At 39.4% G+C, this 19,358-nt stretch overlaps 1 protein-coding gene across 2 annotated transcripts; it reads right to left on the bottom strand.

Moving 5' to 3' along the window:
• Positions 1–703: 703 nt before the first annotated feature.
• On the bottom strand, positions 704–4,804 carry LOC124643100 (uncharacterized protein K02A2.6-like). Of its 2 annotated transcripts, none has more exons than XM_047181955.1 (2): positions 3,779–4,804; positions 704–3,693 (listed from the first exon to the last, which is right to left on the bottom strand). In XM_047181955.1, exon 2 carries the CDS (start codon positions 3,601–3,603, stop codon positions 1,009–1,011), a length of 2,595 nt encoding a protein of 864 aa, XP_047037911.1. In that variant the 5' UTR covers positions 3,604–3,693; positions 3,779–4,804; the 3' UTR covers positions 704–1,008. The 2 variants fall into 2 exon arrangements, with proteins under 2 accessions (XP_047037911.1, XP_047037910.1); XM_047181954.1 differs by having other exon boundaries at positions 704–4,361; positions 4,464–4,804.
• Positions 4,805–19,358: the final 14,554 nt, after the last annotated feature.

Genomic DNA, 19,358 nt, shown 5'->3' with positions numbered 1-19,358 from the left:
CACAAAACCAGCTACCCCCAGCCCCTCTGCAACTACCACTGCGTCAGTACCAGCACAGGATGCCGCCAAAACCTTCATCCGGAGACCAGACCGGAAACGGAGATCACTGGATAATATGGCGGTATACCAGACGCAAACAGAGGATTACGCAACAAAAAGCACGAACACACTCCTCCAGGAAGTCATGAAAACCTTTGAGGACATTCCCTCAAAGGTCAAAGAATATCCTCAAATGAGGAAAGATATCAAGACCTTCCTGGAGGTACAGTCTGACAGGGGCCTCCGCGTCCTGTTTGAGCTGAGCAAGCGGGTAACAAGTTTGGAAACAGCGGCAACCAGGACGCGGGCGCCTAGTACAGCCGGACTGCGAGATAAAGACGTTCGCATCATTGAAAGGCTGGAGGATGTCGAGACAGAGCTGCAAATGCGGCTGAATAAGCTCGAAGAGAAGATGGTGCTGTGCTTCGACCAACAGACAGCTCTTCGAGACGACGGCGGATCCGACATCATCGACAACATCGTCGATAAAATCGACGAGGCTAAGGCGGCCATCAACCAGACGACGCAAGGCGTCATGGTGGTGAGCCGCACTCAGATTACCCTCGACGAGAAACTCGACGGTATTGCCGATGATGTCGCTTCAACCAAAGCAACGCTGTCTGAAGTCGCAAAGCAAGACTGTAATATAAATGAAAGTCCTTGATCTTGGGTTACTTGAGTTTTATTTCACAACACACATTCACACAGTTACATAGTCGACCCATACCAAAGATATGGAAAAAGACAGATGACAGATCATAGCGGAAGTTATTATATTAGTGACGTACTAATTAGTATTACTAATTAGTGATGTTACAACATCCCCCCTGTTAAGTTTAAATTAACCCTTGACAAACAATAGACTTAAGACTATGGACTGACTTGACAAAAATTGACTTTATTATACATAGTTATGATAGACAAAGGTTTTTACTTAATTATGACTTAATTTAGATTACAATTATATACTTAATCTATTTCTTCTATTAGCCTACGAGAAGGCTTTACAAATCGACCTGAACGTGTGACAATTTGACTACTTGAGGATTGAGATGAGAGTTCTTGAGGTCCAGCCTTCTGACTGTCACCATCCTCTCTCCCCTGCGACGATGACAACGACGACGACGAGTTGGATAGCATAGGAGAGTACTTATGCCTTAAGTGAATTCTATTTCTCCTATACCTAACTCCATTGACATCCTCAATGACATATGACCTATTATTTGCCAGCCTTTGCTTGACAATGGCATGTTCCCAATTATAATTTGGTTTTCTTTTAAAGTAGACATGATCATTAGGATACAACAATGACAAAGGCTTAGAATTTCTATTATAATATTTTGACTTATTGACATTATTCTTGTTTACACATTCTTTGTAATCTTTAAATTTTACAACCTTTGGTTTTAATTTTTTATATGACTTTGGAACATTATCTCTTAAATTCCTAGACATTAACAGTTGTGCTGGGGATGGTAAATTATTTTTAGGTGTATTTCTATATTGTAATAAGGCTATATAAGGATCAGACGAATTTTCTTTACATTTTTTCAACATATTTTTTACAATTTTGACTGAACTTTCTGCTTGACCATTTGACTGTGCATGATATGGGCTAGTAATAATATGTTCTATGTCCCATTCATGTAAAAAATTCTTGAATTCTAAAGATTGGAAAGGAGGTCCACCGTCAGACACTAATGACAAAGGTATACCATGACGGGCAAAAATAGACTTTAAATGTGTAATTACATTTTTGGCTGTACTATTTTTATTTAACAAAGCTATCTCTATGTATTTAGAGTAATAATCTGTAACAATTAAATAAGAAAGGTTATCAATATACATTAAATCAATACCAACTTGTTGCCATGGATACTTATTAATCTCAAAATTTTGTAATGGTTCTTTTTGGTTACAAGGTTTGAATTTTGCACATATAAGACATTGTTCTACTAAATTTTTGATATCAACCGACATGTTTGGCCAATATAAAGAATCTCTCGCTAATTTAAGACATTTGTTTATACCTTGGTGACCTTCATGAATTTTATCCAACATTTCCTTATACATAGACTGTGGTACTATCAATTTTGAACCTTTGAACAACAAATCTTTTACGACATGAATTTCAGCTTGTATATTCCAATATGGTTTGACTAATTGACTGACTTTACTTTTACTTTTTGGCCAACCTTCATAATAATATTTCTTTAACAATTGCAAACTTTCATCTTTATTGGTATGTTGTGACAATTTTGTGCTGTAATCTTTAGTGACTGCTAAATTTGAATACATTAAATTGACATGACAAGTTATTTCTGCCTCATTTTCTGGTGTATAATAATCTTTTAAGGCAGCTCTAGACAAGGTATCAGATATAAACATTTGTTTACCTGGGACATGTATGACTTTCAAGTCATACTTTTGTAAAGTTAACATCATTCGCTGTAACCTAGCTGGTACATCATGTAATGGTTTATCAAATAAGTAGACTAATGGTTTATGATCTGTATGAACTGTGACTCTATGACCATATACATACTGATGAAATTTTTCACAACCAAATTGAATTGCAAGCAATTCTTTCTCAATTTGAGCATACCTAGACTGAGTTGTGGTTAATGTTTTTGAACTATAAGCAATGGGTTTATTATTTTGTAAAATGACTGCTCCCAATGCTGACTTAGACGAATCTACTGACAAGACTAATGGAATATTGGGGTTATAGTGAGCTAAAACCGGTGACTTTGTAATTTCATCTATTAAACTCTTAAGACATTTATTATGATTTTCATCCCAAGACCAGACTGCATCTTTTTTCAAAAGATTTCTTAAAATTTGAGTTTTTTCTGACAAATTGCTAATAAAGGGACCTAAATAATTGATCATACCTAATATTCTTTGCAATTCTTTGACATTTTGTGGTGTAGGCATATTGACAATTGCTTTTACTTTTTCTTGGTCAACCCTTGCACCATCTTTACTAAAGACATAACCTAAAAAACAGACTTCAGAAACTAGAAATTTACATTTGGACTTGTTAAATTTTAAATTAACTTGACGAGCTCTTTGCATTACTTTATGTAATCTCTCATTATGTATAGACTCACTTGGACCATAGACTAGAATGTCATCGATGAATATCAAGACTCCTTCTAAATCACCAAACAAATTCATCATAACTCTTTGAAATATTTCTGATGATGCATTTATGCCAAAAGGTAATCTTAAATATTTATATCTGCCAAATGGTGTTTGAAAGGTACATAAATTAGAACTATATTCATCTAATCTTAACATCCAAAAACCTGAAAATGCATCTAAATGAGAAAAACAAACAGCTCCTACTAATTGAGATCTTATCTCATCAATTGACTTTATTGGATAAATTTCCCTTATGATATTCTTATTCAAATTTCTAGGATCTAAACAAATTCGTAACTGACCTGAACTTTTGACCGTAATTACTATGCTATTCACCCATTCTGTAGGCTTAGTGACTTTTTCAATGACTTGCATGCTCTCCATGCGATCCAACTCCTCGCGTAGCTTTCCAAGCATCGCAAATGGTACTCTCCTGGGAGGATCCACGCATGGTACTGCATCAGGTTTGAGTTTCAGGTGACAGACAGGAGGTAGACAGCCAAGACCCTGAAAAACATCATTATATTGTGTTAGAATTTGTTGACAAAAATTTTGTTTAGATACTGAAAAAACTCTTTTAATTATTCCTAACCTTTCACAAGTAGGAAGACCTAGGACATTGGGACATACTAAATTTGCGACTATGAACACTATATTTTCACTGACAGTGTTATTATTTAATATTAAATTGCATTTAATATTGACTTTTCCCATAATGGGTATTGACTTGCCACAAAATCCTGTGACATTTATGTGACATTTGACAAGTGACATTTGACTTTGTTGACGTTTTAAAGAATCAAAAGTTTGTTTTGACATTATGTTAAGATCAGCTCCTGAATCAATGATACAATTAAATTGTGAATGACCTACTTTAACATTTATGTTCCAAGACTGTTTACTATTGTTAATGTTATGTTTATGTTTTGACTCGACTGTATTGACCTGACTAAATGATGATGTGACTTGTTGACTGTGATATGGTGATGTGACTGTTGTGATTGTGTGAGGTGATTCCTCAGACATGTGTCTGTACTCATCATTAAGATACCCACTTTGACTATCACAACTTTTATTTGAATTATGACAATATGACTTGAGAATTGATTTCTCTGACTGGTGACTGCTTTCATCACCGAGGTACTTTTCAGACCTCTCAGACATGACACTATCACCATTATCATCATTGAAATATGACTTGAAAATTAATTTCTCAGACTGGTGACTGCTTTCATCACCGAGGTACTTTTCAGACCTCTCAGACATGACATTATCACCATTATCATCATTGAAATATGACTTGAAAATTAATTTCTCAGACTGACAATATGAGTCTCGGTGAGATCTCTCAGGAATGACACCAATGTCATCACCGGAATCATTCCCTGACTGTGACTGACTATGTATGTGTGTAAATTGTGGTGGTGGAGACAAGTGGTGCAGTGAATGTGTGCTTGCTGACTTGACATGTTTATAGTGACTGTTATATGACTTTAAATGACAATTAGACTTATGACTTTGACTGGAGCTATGACTATTCAAAATTCCAACAAAATAATCTTGATTATTATTATGACTATGACTTGAATTAAACGACTCTAAATGACTGATATTTTTATTTTTGAAGCAATATTTGGTTGGAGTGTACGTAACGGGACACTGAGGAAAAAAGACTTAGAAAATTTTTGCAAAAAATTATTTTTTTGTATTTTGTTTATTTTCTCGATTCTATCGTATAGAACACCAAAAAATAAGGCGAAAAGCATCTGGGTGATTTTTGTCTCCGACCAACCGTTTGTCGTCTAAACGATGTCGAAGGGATTCCATTATAAAGGCACCAGGACTTAGAAAATAAAAAACATTTTTTTTTTATTTCGCTCAAATCGTTGTTTTCTTGATTCTATCGTATAGAACACCTAAAAATAAGGCGAAAAGCATCTGGGTTATTTTTGTCTCCGACCAACCGTTTGTCGTAAAAACGATGGCGAAAAGCATCTGGGTGATTTTTGTCTCCGACCAACCGTTTGTGTTTTTGCACTTCAAGTTAGGGAGTCGATAGTGTCATGCAATGGAATTCCAGAAACTCCCAATGTAGGCTTGACTATGACTTTCAAGGTCATTCGACCTTGACCTCCAGAATCACGACCGTCACCTCAAGGTCACTAACCATTAATATTGACCCAAATTTAGGATACAAGAGCGAACGAAGCGAGCTCGGAGCATGGGGCACCCCGACTCGGATAGGTTAGGTTAGAAGGGATAAATAGAAACGAATCGCTGCAAATCCGACCCCACGTGGTCTAGTTTGTCCCAACCCTAGAGAGCAATTCAAAAGCGCGTAGGCGCGTAGGGGCGAGGCGGCCCGCGAGCTGAGGAGCAGGTGGTTATTACGCTTGTCGCCGCAGCTGAGGCTGGCCGGCGGAGCCGGCCAGCAAGCCAAAGCTGCGGCGGTAAGCGTAGTAACCATCTGCGACGACAAGCTCGCGTGGGACCGCCGGAGCACCGCAGCGCCGGAGCCGTCACAGAAAACCTTTGGATTGCATGTCCCTTTTTTGACATATACAATTTTTTTAACACTCGACTACGCTTACGTATGTATGGCTTTCACAGGGGAAGACACACACACACACACACACACACACACGCTTCCTTGTCTATTCAAGGAAATCACGGATCTTGCTTTTCGGAATTTCAACCTTGTCTCAAGGTCAATGACTATGAGGACAAGGTCAGTGACATAATTAGAATCGCGGATGTTACTTAAAAAATTTTGACCTTGACTTCAAGGTCATTGATCTTGACCTCAAGATCAAGGACTATGAAGACAAGGTCAGTGACCTTAATAGAATCGCGGATTTTACTTAAAAATTTTGACCTTGACCTCAAGGTCAAGGACCACGAGGACAAGGTCAGTTACCTTACTAGAATCGCGGATTATACATAAAAATGGACCTTGACCTCAAGTCATTGACCTTGACCTCAAGGTCAAGGACCATAAGGACAAGGTCAGTGACCTAACTAGAATCGGGGATTTTACATTAAAAATTGACCTTGAGGTCAAGGTCACTGACCTTGAATGACCTTGAGGTGCACCATGGTGTTTCCCCACCCTTCTACTCCCACATCCCACCGGGTCCCGAAGGCTTGATTAGGCGATAGATTTTGGTGAAATTTTTCTAAGTCTTTTTTTCATAGTGTCCCGTTTCGTATCCACTGACCACCGACTGGTGAAGCTCGCTGTCGACGATCCCCTCGACTACGGCTCCTCCGACGTAGATGCATGACATTTTCTGACTTTTCAACGTTGGAACTACTGACAATTTTTTCAGCATCCTGCTGTGCGACGATCAGTGTTGTTGCCAGTTCTCGCATCTTCTGATATGTCAGATCAGGTTCCTGGAGTAGTCTCTGACGTACATGCGCTAAATCCATATGCAGATTTGCAATGAAAATATCCCTGATGAGCGATTCCCTGAGTGTTCCAAATTCACAATCTTGGCTTTTGTTCTCCAGATCTGCTAGGAATCCTTCGATCGACTCGGATTTCTGTTGCTTTCTGGTGAAGAACATGTGACGGCACATGGTTATGTTCCTTCTGGGCTCAAAAAAATTTTGAAATTTGGACTTGACTTCGGCAAGCGTGGTCTTCTCAATGGTGAGGTTGAAAGTATTGAATATATTTAAGCCCTTTTCACCTATGAGATGTAACAAGATAGCTATCTTACGCTTTTCGGGTGCCTTATCCAAACCCGTGGCCAACAGATACAGCTCCAACTGCTGCCACCAGCGTTTCCACGCCTCCGCATTATTATTTGTGGAATCTGACGAAATTTGCAGTGATTTTATTTTGCTGTTAAGGCCTTGGACGCCATTATGGTCGCCCACGCCGCATGGCTCGGAACTCGACTGGTCCATTTTCGCGACCGACTGTCTTCCAGACTTCGACTTTTTTGACTTGAGTTCTTCTTGACTTCTGACACCATGTAATATAAATGAAAGTCCTTGATCTTGGGTTACTTGAGTTTTATTTCACAACACACATTCACACAGTTACATAGTCGACCCATACCAAAGATATGGAAAAAGACAGATGACAGATCATAGCGGAAGTTATTATATTAGTGACGTACTAATTAGTATTACTAATTAGTGATGTTACAACACCAAGCATAAGCAGCCATCCGAGCCTAGGTCGTACGCGAGCGTCGCAGCAGCCAAAACCGGGTACCGGCCGGCACTTCACTCGATGGCGGTCACTCTCGAAGGCAATCAGGAGACTGCCGACGAGGTACTCGAGCGAGTGAAGAAGGCGGTCGATGCCCGGGGTACTGGCCTAAAAATAAACAAGGTACGTAAAGCAAAAAACCAAACCGTCATCTTAGGGTGCGACACAAGAGAAGAGTTAAACAAGGTGAAACAAAGAATTGAGAGTCAGGGTGAAGGTTTGATTGTATCAAATATGAAAAATAAGAATCCGCTCGTCATTCTAAAGGACGTCTTCCTGCCCAGCGACGACGAGGACATAACCAGGGCGCTTCATATCCAGAATGAGGAGATATTCAGAGATCTCTCTCAAGAAGACAGGGAAACAACGATTAAATTTAAAAAACGGACAAGAAACCCTAAAACCGCGCACGTCATTATCCAGGTTGGTCCCGTGGTATGGCGGAGGATGACGGAGGCTGGAGCTCTCTATCTGGACCTGCAAAGGGTCAGAGTGGAGGACCAGTCTCCGCTCATCCAATGCACGAAATGCTTGGCATTCGGGCACGGCCGGAAATTTTGCACGGAAGGTGCGGACAGGTGCAGTCACTGCGGCAGCCCGCATCTGCGCGAGAAATGCGCAGATTTTATGGCAGGCAACGAACCGCGGTGCTGCAACTGCTCGCACTCTAGGCTGCAGAACACTGAGCACAATGCCTTCAGTGCTGATTGCCCCGTTCGCAAAAAATGGGACTACCTGGCTCGTGCAACAACAATGTACGTTTGACTCACCACACATTACCAACACAATCACACACACAAACCACATACAATTACACAAACCGGGAGTACAAAAAACACTGGAACGCAATAGTGGTAAAAACAGAGACATGGAAACCGGACAAACAAAAAACAACTAAAACACGATATGAAAATATATAGTGAATATATACACACATATCAAAAACGCACAGAAACACCTAACACATACCTCAACAAAGACAAAAAAAAAAAGCTTCAAAAAATAATAACAGTCAAAGAAAAGTGAATAAATATATATAAAATGAGTTTATATATATATATTATTAATACAAATAAACAGAGCAAGTAAACATAAAAGTAAAAACATGTGAGCAAACTACAAAAGAATATATGACCCATAACCTTAGGGTTGCATCCAATTATAGATACGTATGAAAAGTCATAAGTACGTAAGGTATTAACACACAAACACTACAAAAATATGAATAATTAGGTAACAAAACTTAAAAGAAAATACATATCCGAAAAATTTAAATTGCAACTAGAATAAGAAAGAAATAAGGATACCATCATATAACTAGATTATACTAATAAAATAAGTACCCACCCACCTAGTAAAGCATAAAAGCGCCCAAAAACGACCTCCTCGTCGCTGCGACAGGAGGTTGTTACCTAATTTTGAAAAAGTAACGTAAAGGTAGAATTCCGTGGGTCGCGGCTTACGCAGCCGCGCGCGGCTTACGACAGTCGTCGGCCGCGCGCGACAATAGTCAACCTATGAAAATGTATGGCGCCGCTGCCGAGGCTCGCGACAGTCGCGCGCGGCCGACGAAATTCGTAAGCCGCGCGCGGCATTGTGTTGAAATTAGTAGATTTTGTTCGTCCGTTCCCTCTAGTCGAAGTGCTAATTGATATCCTTGAAGAAGAAGAGGATGACGTATTGCTGTGGCTGTATTATGAAAATAGATTACCAATCGACCCTATTTTTAAAAAGTAGAAATGATGAAGGATACTACCCAATACTGATTCAAAAGCATTTGTATTGTAATGAAAACAAAAGGAAGTTTTGCCGACTAAATAAAAAACGATTCAATTCTGGTTTTACTAAAATTATATAGATGTTACTAAGCGCTAGACCATGTTGAGATGCATACGGCCGCGCGCGGCTTACGAAATTCGTCGGCCGCGCGCGACTGTCGCGGACCTCGGCAGCGGCGCCATACATTTTCATAGGTTGACTATTGTCGCGCGCGGCCGACGGCTGTCGTAAGCCGCGCGCGGCTGTCGTAGCCGCTATCCACGGAATTCTACCTTAAAAGTTGTCATGTCATCACACGTAGAAATTATATATGAAATGTGTTAATAAGGTAGGTAATAAGCAAAGTGTAAAATGGCTTAATGTAACCAAGTAGTACCTAGATTGTAAGAAAGAAGATGTTAAAATAAGAAAAATAGATAGTAAGTATCCAAACTATTGTTATTTTATCACAAGCTAAAAGTACAGAGAAAAACCAATTGTAAGCAATATAAAAATACAAAATAAGTGCAAATGTCATATAATTAAGATAACTAGTAATACTAAGAACATAAGGATGTGAAATGAAAAACTGCTGTCATGAGTTAGAAATAAGAGTAAAAATTATGTAAGATAAAATAGAAGTTAAGAAGCTATTGTAAAAAGTTTCATAAAATACTGTTGGAAGTACATAAAATAAGGATAAAAATTGTAAAATTAGAAAACCGCTAAAAACAAAATAACATTGTGTCATAATCTTTATTTGAAATAAAAGTCAAAACCCAAAATTTTAATCCCTGAACAAAATAAAGAGTAGTAAGTAAATTAGCGGGAATCCCACCCGGCAAAGAATAAAAGATGACGAATGAATGCGTAGTCTGCGGCTTGAAAGTGCGAGAGGCATAACTGCGAGAACTGGCATGAATGAGAAAATTAGAATACTAAGGTCCCGTTGTTCTCATGAACGGGGAAAAGCAGAAAAAAAAAAAAAAAAAATAATTTCCTATTGTTTAAGGATCAACTTTAAACCTCATTACAGTTTTAAACTAAGTTTTTAAATAAATTAATAGGTACATCTGGTGATACGTGTAAATAGCCTCACCAGGAGAAAAACAATAAAAAACTCGAAAATTGAAAATGTTTAATGAAGACAGAAAACAAGAAATGCGGGAGTGGTGATTCGAAAAATTGAAAATAGAATGCGGGGGAAACAATATGGCGGTGAACCCAAATCGCATATCAATTAAATCCCTACTGATGAGATTCCGTGAGACACCAATACCCACTACAACTATTTGCAGCAATAAAGCCCACGTACCTTGTGAATCCAGGGACCTCACTTAGAATCAGGGAGATGAGAAGATGCCTCGTTCCAGGGTGCGAGGTCGCGGTATGGACTGCCGACCGGCGAGTTTAATCTTGATTCATCCACCGGTGGACTGGTTAAAACTCGTGAAATCAACACTGAGCTATAAGTCCTCAATGTCTCCCAGCAGCAGGTCCACTTGTTGCACGAGAATCTTCAGGAATCACATGTAGAGAAATATTGACGCGGAGCGGTGTGTATTCGATACAATGCGAATGGCGGAGGGAGATGTACAATGCGAATGGTGGTCACACGCCAACTACAGGTCACTGCGAGCATCTATCTACGAGAAGCACTCGATACGAACCACATAATGAAGTTACATCCAACGATCCTCAATCGATTTGCAATATGTTTTCAGATTTTTTTGCTTCTGTCTACGAGCCAGTTTCACCTGCTCTCTCTCACTGGGAGCCGCCTTCAGATACAGTGTCTAATGATATAGTTATTTCCGACCTTCATTTCAAAGAGGAAACAATAATGACAGAACTGAAATTACTGGATCCAGCTAAGGGCCCAGGCAGTAGGCAACCAATCCTTGATCAGAATTTTACTCCTATTTTTGTTTTGAATTTCATCAAAGATCGCAGCTTACAAGAACTGTATCCAAATGTATGGATAGCATCAGGGCCGCCTTAACCTATGGTGCAGGGTGTTCGAATAACCCTGGCGCCGCGAGCTCAGGGGCGCCGCGGTACGCTCCTGGACCAAGAAATTTCAATTAAATTAATGTATTGTCATACAATGCCGCGCGCGTTAGATACACTACTTTTATGTCCCAAAACTCAAAAAATTTCGCGCTCGCTTCGCTCGCGGTTTCTTTACTTTACACTTACATTTTTTTTCACATATAGCTACTTTTAATTTAATATCCCAATACTCAAAAAAATCGGTAAAAAAACTTTTAAGTTAAACGGTTTTATCTTATGTGCACTGAAAACTAGAAAATAAAAAAAAACTGTTACTTACCTTAAACCTACGTAGGTGGTCCCGGTCATATTAGACTAAAATAAAAACGTGGGGCCTATTACCTTACTATTGCTGTAATACTTTCTTCTAGAGGTATAATAGGTGTGGATTGCATCGACTTACTATAATCGTAACTGGAGATTTTGACAATCAATAATCAGCCGTAGCGGCTTCACCAGCGAACGCCGAGATCACGATCTACCAAAGTATAAAGATATGCTTTCAGGTAGGATTTCAGAGGGCCCCACGTTTTTATTTTAGTCTAATATGACCGGGACCACCTACGTAGGTTTAAGGTAAGTAACAGTTTTTTTTTTATTTTCTTGTTTTCAGTGCACATAAGATAAAACCGTTTAACTTAAAAGTTTTTTTACCGATTTTTTATTTTCTAGTTTTTAGTATTTAATGAGAATCGAATATTCCTCATTCTATATATGGGTCAGCAGTGGTGAGGGAGTGCCAAACTCTTACTCTCTTACGATGCAGTCCTTCTTAGTTTATCATATAAATGCAAGCAGCTGAAAAGTAATCAAATTGTTAAAACTGATTTTGCGGCAACTCTCAAGCAACTTGAATCTACAGATTTCTCTTTCATCTGCCCTTCGGCTGATGCTGAACAGGCCGCTACTCTCTTTATCAACAAACTTTCAGCTGCAATAAAATGTAACACTACGTGTAGCGTAGTTTCTGGGCGTAAAAAAATATTAAAACCATGGATAACACCCGGTCTACTACGCTGTATTCGCCATCGGGACAAACTACACAAAAATCTGAAGAAAGATTCTAATAATCAAATTCTCGTAGTAGCCTATAAAGGTTATAGAAATTTTTGTAACGCGTTGTTGAGGAGGTTAAAAAGAAGTCATGAAAAAACTGTCTTAAAAAATGCTAGGACCAATAAAGAGACTTGGTCGGCTATTAAGGCCATTACGGGTAATACTAAACAGAAAACTTCTGCAGATAATTTGCTGAACACTCAGGATAACCCCCATGATGCAGTTGATGAAGTCAATAAATATTTTGCAGGGGTCGGAAAGTTGCTTGTGGATAATCTTACACAATCTTTTGTGACGAGTGAAGATAGCTCCAATAATTATTATAACATGAATTCGATGGCTTTGCTTCCACCAGATGAGAGTGAAATCGCGTCACTAATCATGAATTTAAAAAACGATAGTGCGGTCGGCTGGGACTCTATTTCAAATAAGTTTCTCAAAATGTCTAAACACATTATAGTCCCACTTTTTACCATCATTGTTAAACTGTGCGTTGAGCAAGGTGTCTTTCCCAAAGTATTTAAAAGAGCACTTATTACACCTGTCTACAAGGGTGGGGAAAGGGACAGTGTGACAAACTATAGACCAATTTCTGTGCTTCCAGCACTCTCTAAAGTACTAGAAAAAGTCCTGAACACGCAACTAATAAATTTTCTAGAGCATAATAATATTCTGTCAAACTCTCAGTTCGGTTTCAGAGCAGGAAAAAGTACGGACGGAGCCGTCAGCTCTTTGATGGAATACGTATGTGCAAATCTCGATAGCAAAAAAAAGTGCGTCGGAGTTTTTATTGACCTCGCAAAAGCGTTTGACACTGTCTCGATCTCTATCCTTGTGGACAAGTTGGAAAGGTGTGGTATTAGGGGAATGGTGCTTAAAATTTATACTGATTTTCTCTCGGATCGCCAGCAAAAAGTTAAAATAGATAAATATGTTAGCACAGATGCTGCCGTTACCTGTGGAGTCCCACAGGGCAGTATACTTGGTCCCAGTCTCTTTCTTATTTATATAAATGACCTTTGTCAAATGTCACTTGAAAAAGCCAGAATTTTTACATATGCCGACGACACAGCTTTCGTCTTTGAAGGAGACTCGTGGGACGATGTACGACAAATTGCAGAAAAGGGACTTCACAGGGCTCATTTGTGGCTGATAAATAACTTGCTAACCCTAAACGTGTCTAAAACTTCATTAGTTCAATTTACCAATTCACGGATAAAACAACCTAACGTAGAGATTCGTATTCATACATGCGATTTCAATGCAAACCACCAATGCTCATGTCAAATTATTCGTAAAACTCAGACGGTTAAGTACCTTGGAGTACTCTTGGACGAAAAAGTTACCTGGAAACCCCATATTGACATAATTTCGTCACGTGTCAGAAAACTTATATGGGTCTTTAAAAATCTTAGGCATGTGGCTGACTTTGAACTTCTACGCACTGTATATTATGCGCTGGTTCAATCTGTTATTGGTTACTGCATAGGGGTCTGGGGTGGTGCATGTAAAACCCACGTCATTCAATTAGAGAGAGCTCAACGATCCTTGCTTAAAACCATGACATTTAAACCATACAGATTCTCCACCAGAACGCTATATGAGCTGTGTCAATTTCTTACCGTAAGGCAGCTCTTTATTTATCATATCATTACCAAACAACATATCTGTACCCATTATCACCCAAATAAGTTACATAACAAACGTACAATAACTAATGTCATTGATCCAATAAGATGTCGTACCGCATTAGCAAGACGTCAAAAGAGTTTTCTTTCCGTGTACCTTTATAACAAATTAAACAAAGCTTTAAATTTTTACCCATTCTCACTTCACAAATGTCAATCTAAGGTTAAAAACTGGCTTCTTACGCTAAACTATGAGGAAACAGAAAGAGTACTGCAGTAAAGCATACATACATACATAACAGACTTATACTCACACTTACATTCACACACTCACTTCACACATGCACACATCTCATTTTTCACTCACTCACACACTCACTTACTTTAGTATACTGTAACATATTTTTAAGATTTGCATGCTTCAAAAAAATAAATTAAATAATAATATTTAAACAGTCTGTATAACCTAGCTAGTTTGACATAAATTATAGTGTAACCAATGGGAGAAGGCGCTGATTCCTGACATACAGGTTATTTCCTAGTTTGGGTTTCAGAGGCTTCATATGTTTTTGTAACCTCATATTATGTCAATAAAGAATTTATTATTATTATTATCTTGTATGTCTCTACCAGACCTCGGGACTATAGAGTCCCGGATTTTTGGGAGGCGAACGTGGGGCCGAAGCCAACACGCTGAAGCCCTTTTGAGACAACTTTAATGAAATGGTGACACAAAACCGACGATTATCCCTGTATACACTATAGAAATGTACCCAAGGACAATCCCCGGTTCTGTGCTAAACTATTGCTAACTATGGATGAAAACTACTTGGGCTATTGTGATGGGATGCTAGTGGACTAGGAATGGGGAAACTACGGGAACTATGGCACCTGCCGATAACAATGTAGTAAATACACGTAAAAATGGCAGGTGGAGACTCGCCAACTCACTTACTGGGCCCCCGGGAATCAATCGCTAAATCGCAACAAGGGGGCAACAGGTACATGAGCGGCTGAAGGGTGAGGATACCTCGGCGGACTTTAAACGCAGATCACGCGCTCCCTGTGGGTCCAGCATCACCGGCCCACTCGCCACTTACCACGAGGCACCTACCCTCCGAGTGGGCTGTTAACCCTGCTCTAGCGACTCCACTCTGACCGGCCGATGAAGGCAAGCCAAGAGGCGGGAGACCTATCCCCCGTCATGCTTCACTCCGGCAAGCCGGAGATGGGGGACAGTATACTCTCCCTGGAGCACTCGGATATATAGCCCCGCGGGGTCGCTACTCCCCGTCATCCGCCTCAGATGCCCTGCGGGGCTTATTATTATTATTATTTTTGTATGTCTCTGCCAGACCTCGGGACTATAGAGTCCCGGATTTTTGGGAGGCGAACGTGGGGCCGAAGCCAACACGCTGAAGCCCTTTTGAGACAACTTTAATGAAATGGCGACACAAAACCGACGATTATCCCCGTATACACTATAGAAATGTACCCAAGGACAATCCCCGGATCTGTGCTAAACTATTGCTAACTATGGAGGAAAACTACTTGGGCTATTGTGATGGGATGTTAGTGGACTAGGAATGGGAACACTATGGGAACTATGGCACCTGCCGATAACAATGTTTGCACACGTAAAAATGGCAGGTGGAGACTCGCCAACTCACTTACTGGGCCCTCGGGAATCAGTCACTGAATAGCAACAAGAGGGCAACAGGTACATGAGCGGCTGAAGGGTGAGGATACCTCGGCGGACTTTAAACGCAGATCACGCGCTCCCTGTGGGTCCAGCATCACCGGCCCACTCGCCACTTACCACGAGGCACCTACCCTCCGAGTGGGCTGCTAACCCTGCTCTAGCGACTCCACTCTGACCGGCCGATGAAGGCAAGCCAAGAGGCGGGAGACCTATCCCCCGTCATGCTTCACTCCGGCAAGCCGGAGATGGGGGACAGTATACTCTCCCTGGAGCACTCGGATATATAGCCCCGCGGGGTCGCTACTCCCCGTCATCCGCCTCAGATGCCCTGCGGGGCTTATTATTATTAGTATTACTGACTAAAAAAACCGTTGTGTTTCGTCGTAGGCCTTTTATATACCAAGACCACGGTAACTCTTTCGAACAATCCCCCAGCCCAGGCAGGCTTTGGCCTTGTTGGGCCCCGCTGGGGTTGCTGACAGTATTCTACTTGACTAGCCCTTTCATTTGATACCCATATTGAGGGGGTCCGCCATTTTGTACCGGCGGCCATCTTGGATTTACAATGTTATTGATATTACTATATTGTATTGTCATCGGAATTCAAGGTGTGTACCAAATTTCAGATCAATCTGATAACAGGAAGATACTTAAATTTGACCCAAGAAAGAATAAAACAAACAGGATGAGCTAAATGAAACCGTTTAAAAAAATTCGCGCTCCCTTCGCTCGCGGCTTCTTCACTTCGTGTGCGTTCGCGCAGCGGAATGTTGTTGAATTTAAAGATTTTAATTATGCAAATAATTAGTGTAAGACGTCCTATAATTGTGTATGGTAAATAAAAATTTGTGTATGCAGCCATTGTGGAGAAATTCACCAAAAACAGATTCCGCTGGGCGAACGTTGGCGAACGTTGTCCTGGCGGAACTTTTTTTAATCCATAGACTTTAGAAGAAAAGAGATGTGTCCGAAAATTAGTGTGTATTTGTGTATAATTGATTATGTATGAATGAAATCAGTGCATGCATAAACTTCGGAGAAATTCAAGTTTCCGCTACGCGAAACGTTTTCATATAAAGCGCTTACATAGAGAGCTGTAGATTTTTACATACGTTGTTTTGAATTTGTTTATATTTGTTTAAAAAACAGATTTAGAAAAAGTCGTAGGGTTTAAAAGATAAAAATATAAACGTAAAATACACTTATTAGGTCTTAGTTCTTAAAATATGCAGTTTGGGGTCTAGATTTTCACGTTTACACAAACCTTGTAAGTGTCTCCAACATGTTGCCAAGTATCAATGATGTTCCGTTAGTAATTAAAAAGTTATAGGATATTTTACCATGAACAAGTCACTGTTTACAAAGCAGTCGAATATCACGACGTTCTAAAGGAATTGCATGGTAAAATGTATGCCAATAATTAGTTTAATCATTCAACTATTCACTTGCAAAATTTCATGTCATTAAATTCAGTAATTAAAGAAAGACAATTATAATACTGACGGAGCATCGAAACCCTACATAATCCGACCAAGTTCGGATAGCTACAAAAAAGCGGCCGTGCCATATGTCTAAGCAACGTTCTTAACTTGGTAGGTTAGTATTTATTAATATGGTACAGTTGCGTACACAAGCGTTAGGAAAAAATAAAACAATTGTATTTCTTGATTGAAAAATATTTTTTTAATAATAATGCCACTATCTACGATAAAAATAAATCTTCAATGAACAAGTACTTCTCTATTTAAATATCGGTGTACAAAAATATTTTTATTATTATTACTTACATAAATTACTTAACTACGTGATTAAAAATAACGTTAATAAACGTTACGTATTTTAACTAAAATACTTATTATACTAATACTAATATTTATTTTTATCGTAGGTAGTGGCATTATTATTAAAAAAAAATATTTTTCATTCAAGAAATGCAATTGTTTTATTTTTTCCTAACGCTTGTGTACGCAACTGTACCATATTAATAAATATACTAACCTACCAAGTTAAGAACGTTGCTTAGACATATGGCACGGCCGCTTTTTTGTAGCTATCCGAACTTGGTCGGATTATGGAGGGTTTCGATGCTCCGTCAGTATTATAATTGTCTTTCTTTAATTACTGAATTTAATGACATGAAATTTTGCAAGTGAATAGTTGAATGATTAAACTAATTATTGGCATACATTTTACCATGCAATTCCTTTAGAACGTCGTGATATTCGACTGCTTTGTAAACAGTGACTTGTTCATGGTAAAATATCCTATAACTTTTTAATTACTAACGGAACATCATTGATACTTGGCAACATGTTGGAGACACTTACAAGGTTTGTGTAAACGTGAAAATCTAGACCCCAAACTGCATATTTTAAGAACTAAGACCTAATAAGTGTATTTTACGTTTATATTTTTATCTTTTAAACCCTACGACTTTTTCTAAATCTGTTTTTTAAACAAATATAAACAAATTCAAAACAACGTATGTAAAAATCTACAGCTCTCTATGTAAGCGCTTTATATGAAAACTAGCTAATGGCCAAACGTTCGCGTAGCGGAAACTTGAATTTCTCCGAAATTTATGCATGCACTGATTTCATTCATACATAATCAATTATACACAAATACACACTAATTTTCGGACACGTCTCTTTTCTTCTAAAGTCTATGGATTAAAAAAAGTTCCGCCAGGACAACGTTCGCCAACGTTCGCCCAGCGGAATCTGTTTTTGGTGAATTTCTCCACAATGGCTGCATACACAAATTTTTATTTACCATACACAATTATAGGACGTCTTACACTAATTATCTGCATAATTAAAATCTTTAAATTCAACAACATTCCGCTGCGCGAACGCACACCTTCACTTCACAGTCGCCTTTTATTATATACTAGCTTCTGCCCGCGACTTCGTACGCGGATAAAGTCCCTTATGCCAGCGACTACGGGGTCAGCAAAATCAAAGATCTGAACCGTCTGATATTGAATTTTAAGGGCCCGTTGACTTGAGAACAACGGAATACGCATAGCCATTAGAAACGTTCCATATATTTAATTTTTGTACTTCAACGGCAAAAGCACAGCAGACTAAACAAAACGCTGAGAACTGAACCGCAAAAGACGTGACCATAGGAATAAAAGTAGTGATTCTAATTAGTCCGCATTTAAGTTGTGTGTGGCAAAAATATTACACGTATTAATACGTTAAAAAACATTAAATGTTACTGAGATAACAAAGTCGTGATGACTTAGTGTAAGTCGTGGTGGTTTAGTGGGTAGAGAACCAATCTCTCAAGTATGAGCGTACGTCTTTGATTCCAGGTCTGGCAAGTACCTGCCAATGCAACTTTTCTAAGTTCGTATGTACTTTCTACGTATAAACTGTAGGTTCCGGCTGTCATTTAACATTCTTGGCAGTCGTTATGGGTAGTCAGATGCCAGTAAGTCTGACCAGTTTTACCAAGGGGTATTGGGTTGAGCGGGTAACTGGGTTGTGGAGCTCAGATAGGCAGTTGCTCCTTGTAAAACACTGGTACTCAGTTGCATCGTGACTGGAAGTCGACTCTAACATAATTGGGACAAAGGCTCTTGAGATAATAACGACAATAATAATGAGATATAAGCACCGCAGGATATCTGAGGCTGATGACGGGGAGTAGCGACCCCGGTGGGCTATATATACTGAGTTCTCCAGGGAGAGTATACTGACCCCCATCTCCGGCCGGTCGGAGTGAACCATGACGGGGGTAG

The sequence above is a fragment of the Helicoverpa zea genome, chromosome 26 (genome assembly GCF_022581195.2).
Source record: "Helicoverpa zea isolate HzStark_Cry1AcR chromosome 26, ilHelZeax1.1, whole genome shotgun sequence".
NCBI lineage: Eukaryota > Metazoa > Arthropoda > Insecta > Lepidoptera > Noctuidae > Helicoverpa > Helicoverpa zea.
The sequence above is the reverse complement of the archived record's forward strand: the minus strand, read 5'-3'. Positions and strand labels throughout refer to the sequence as shown.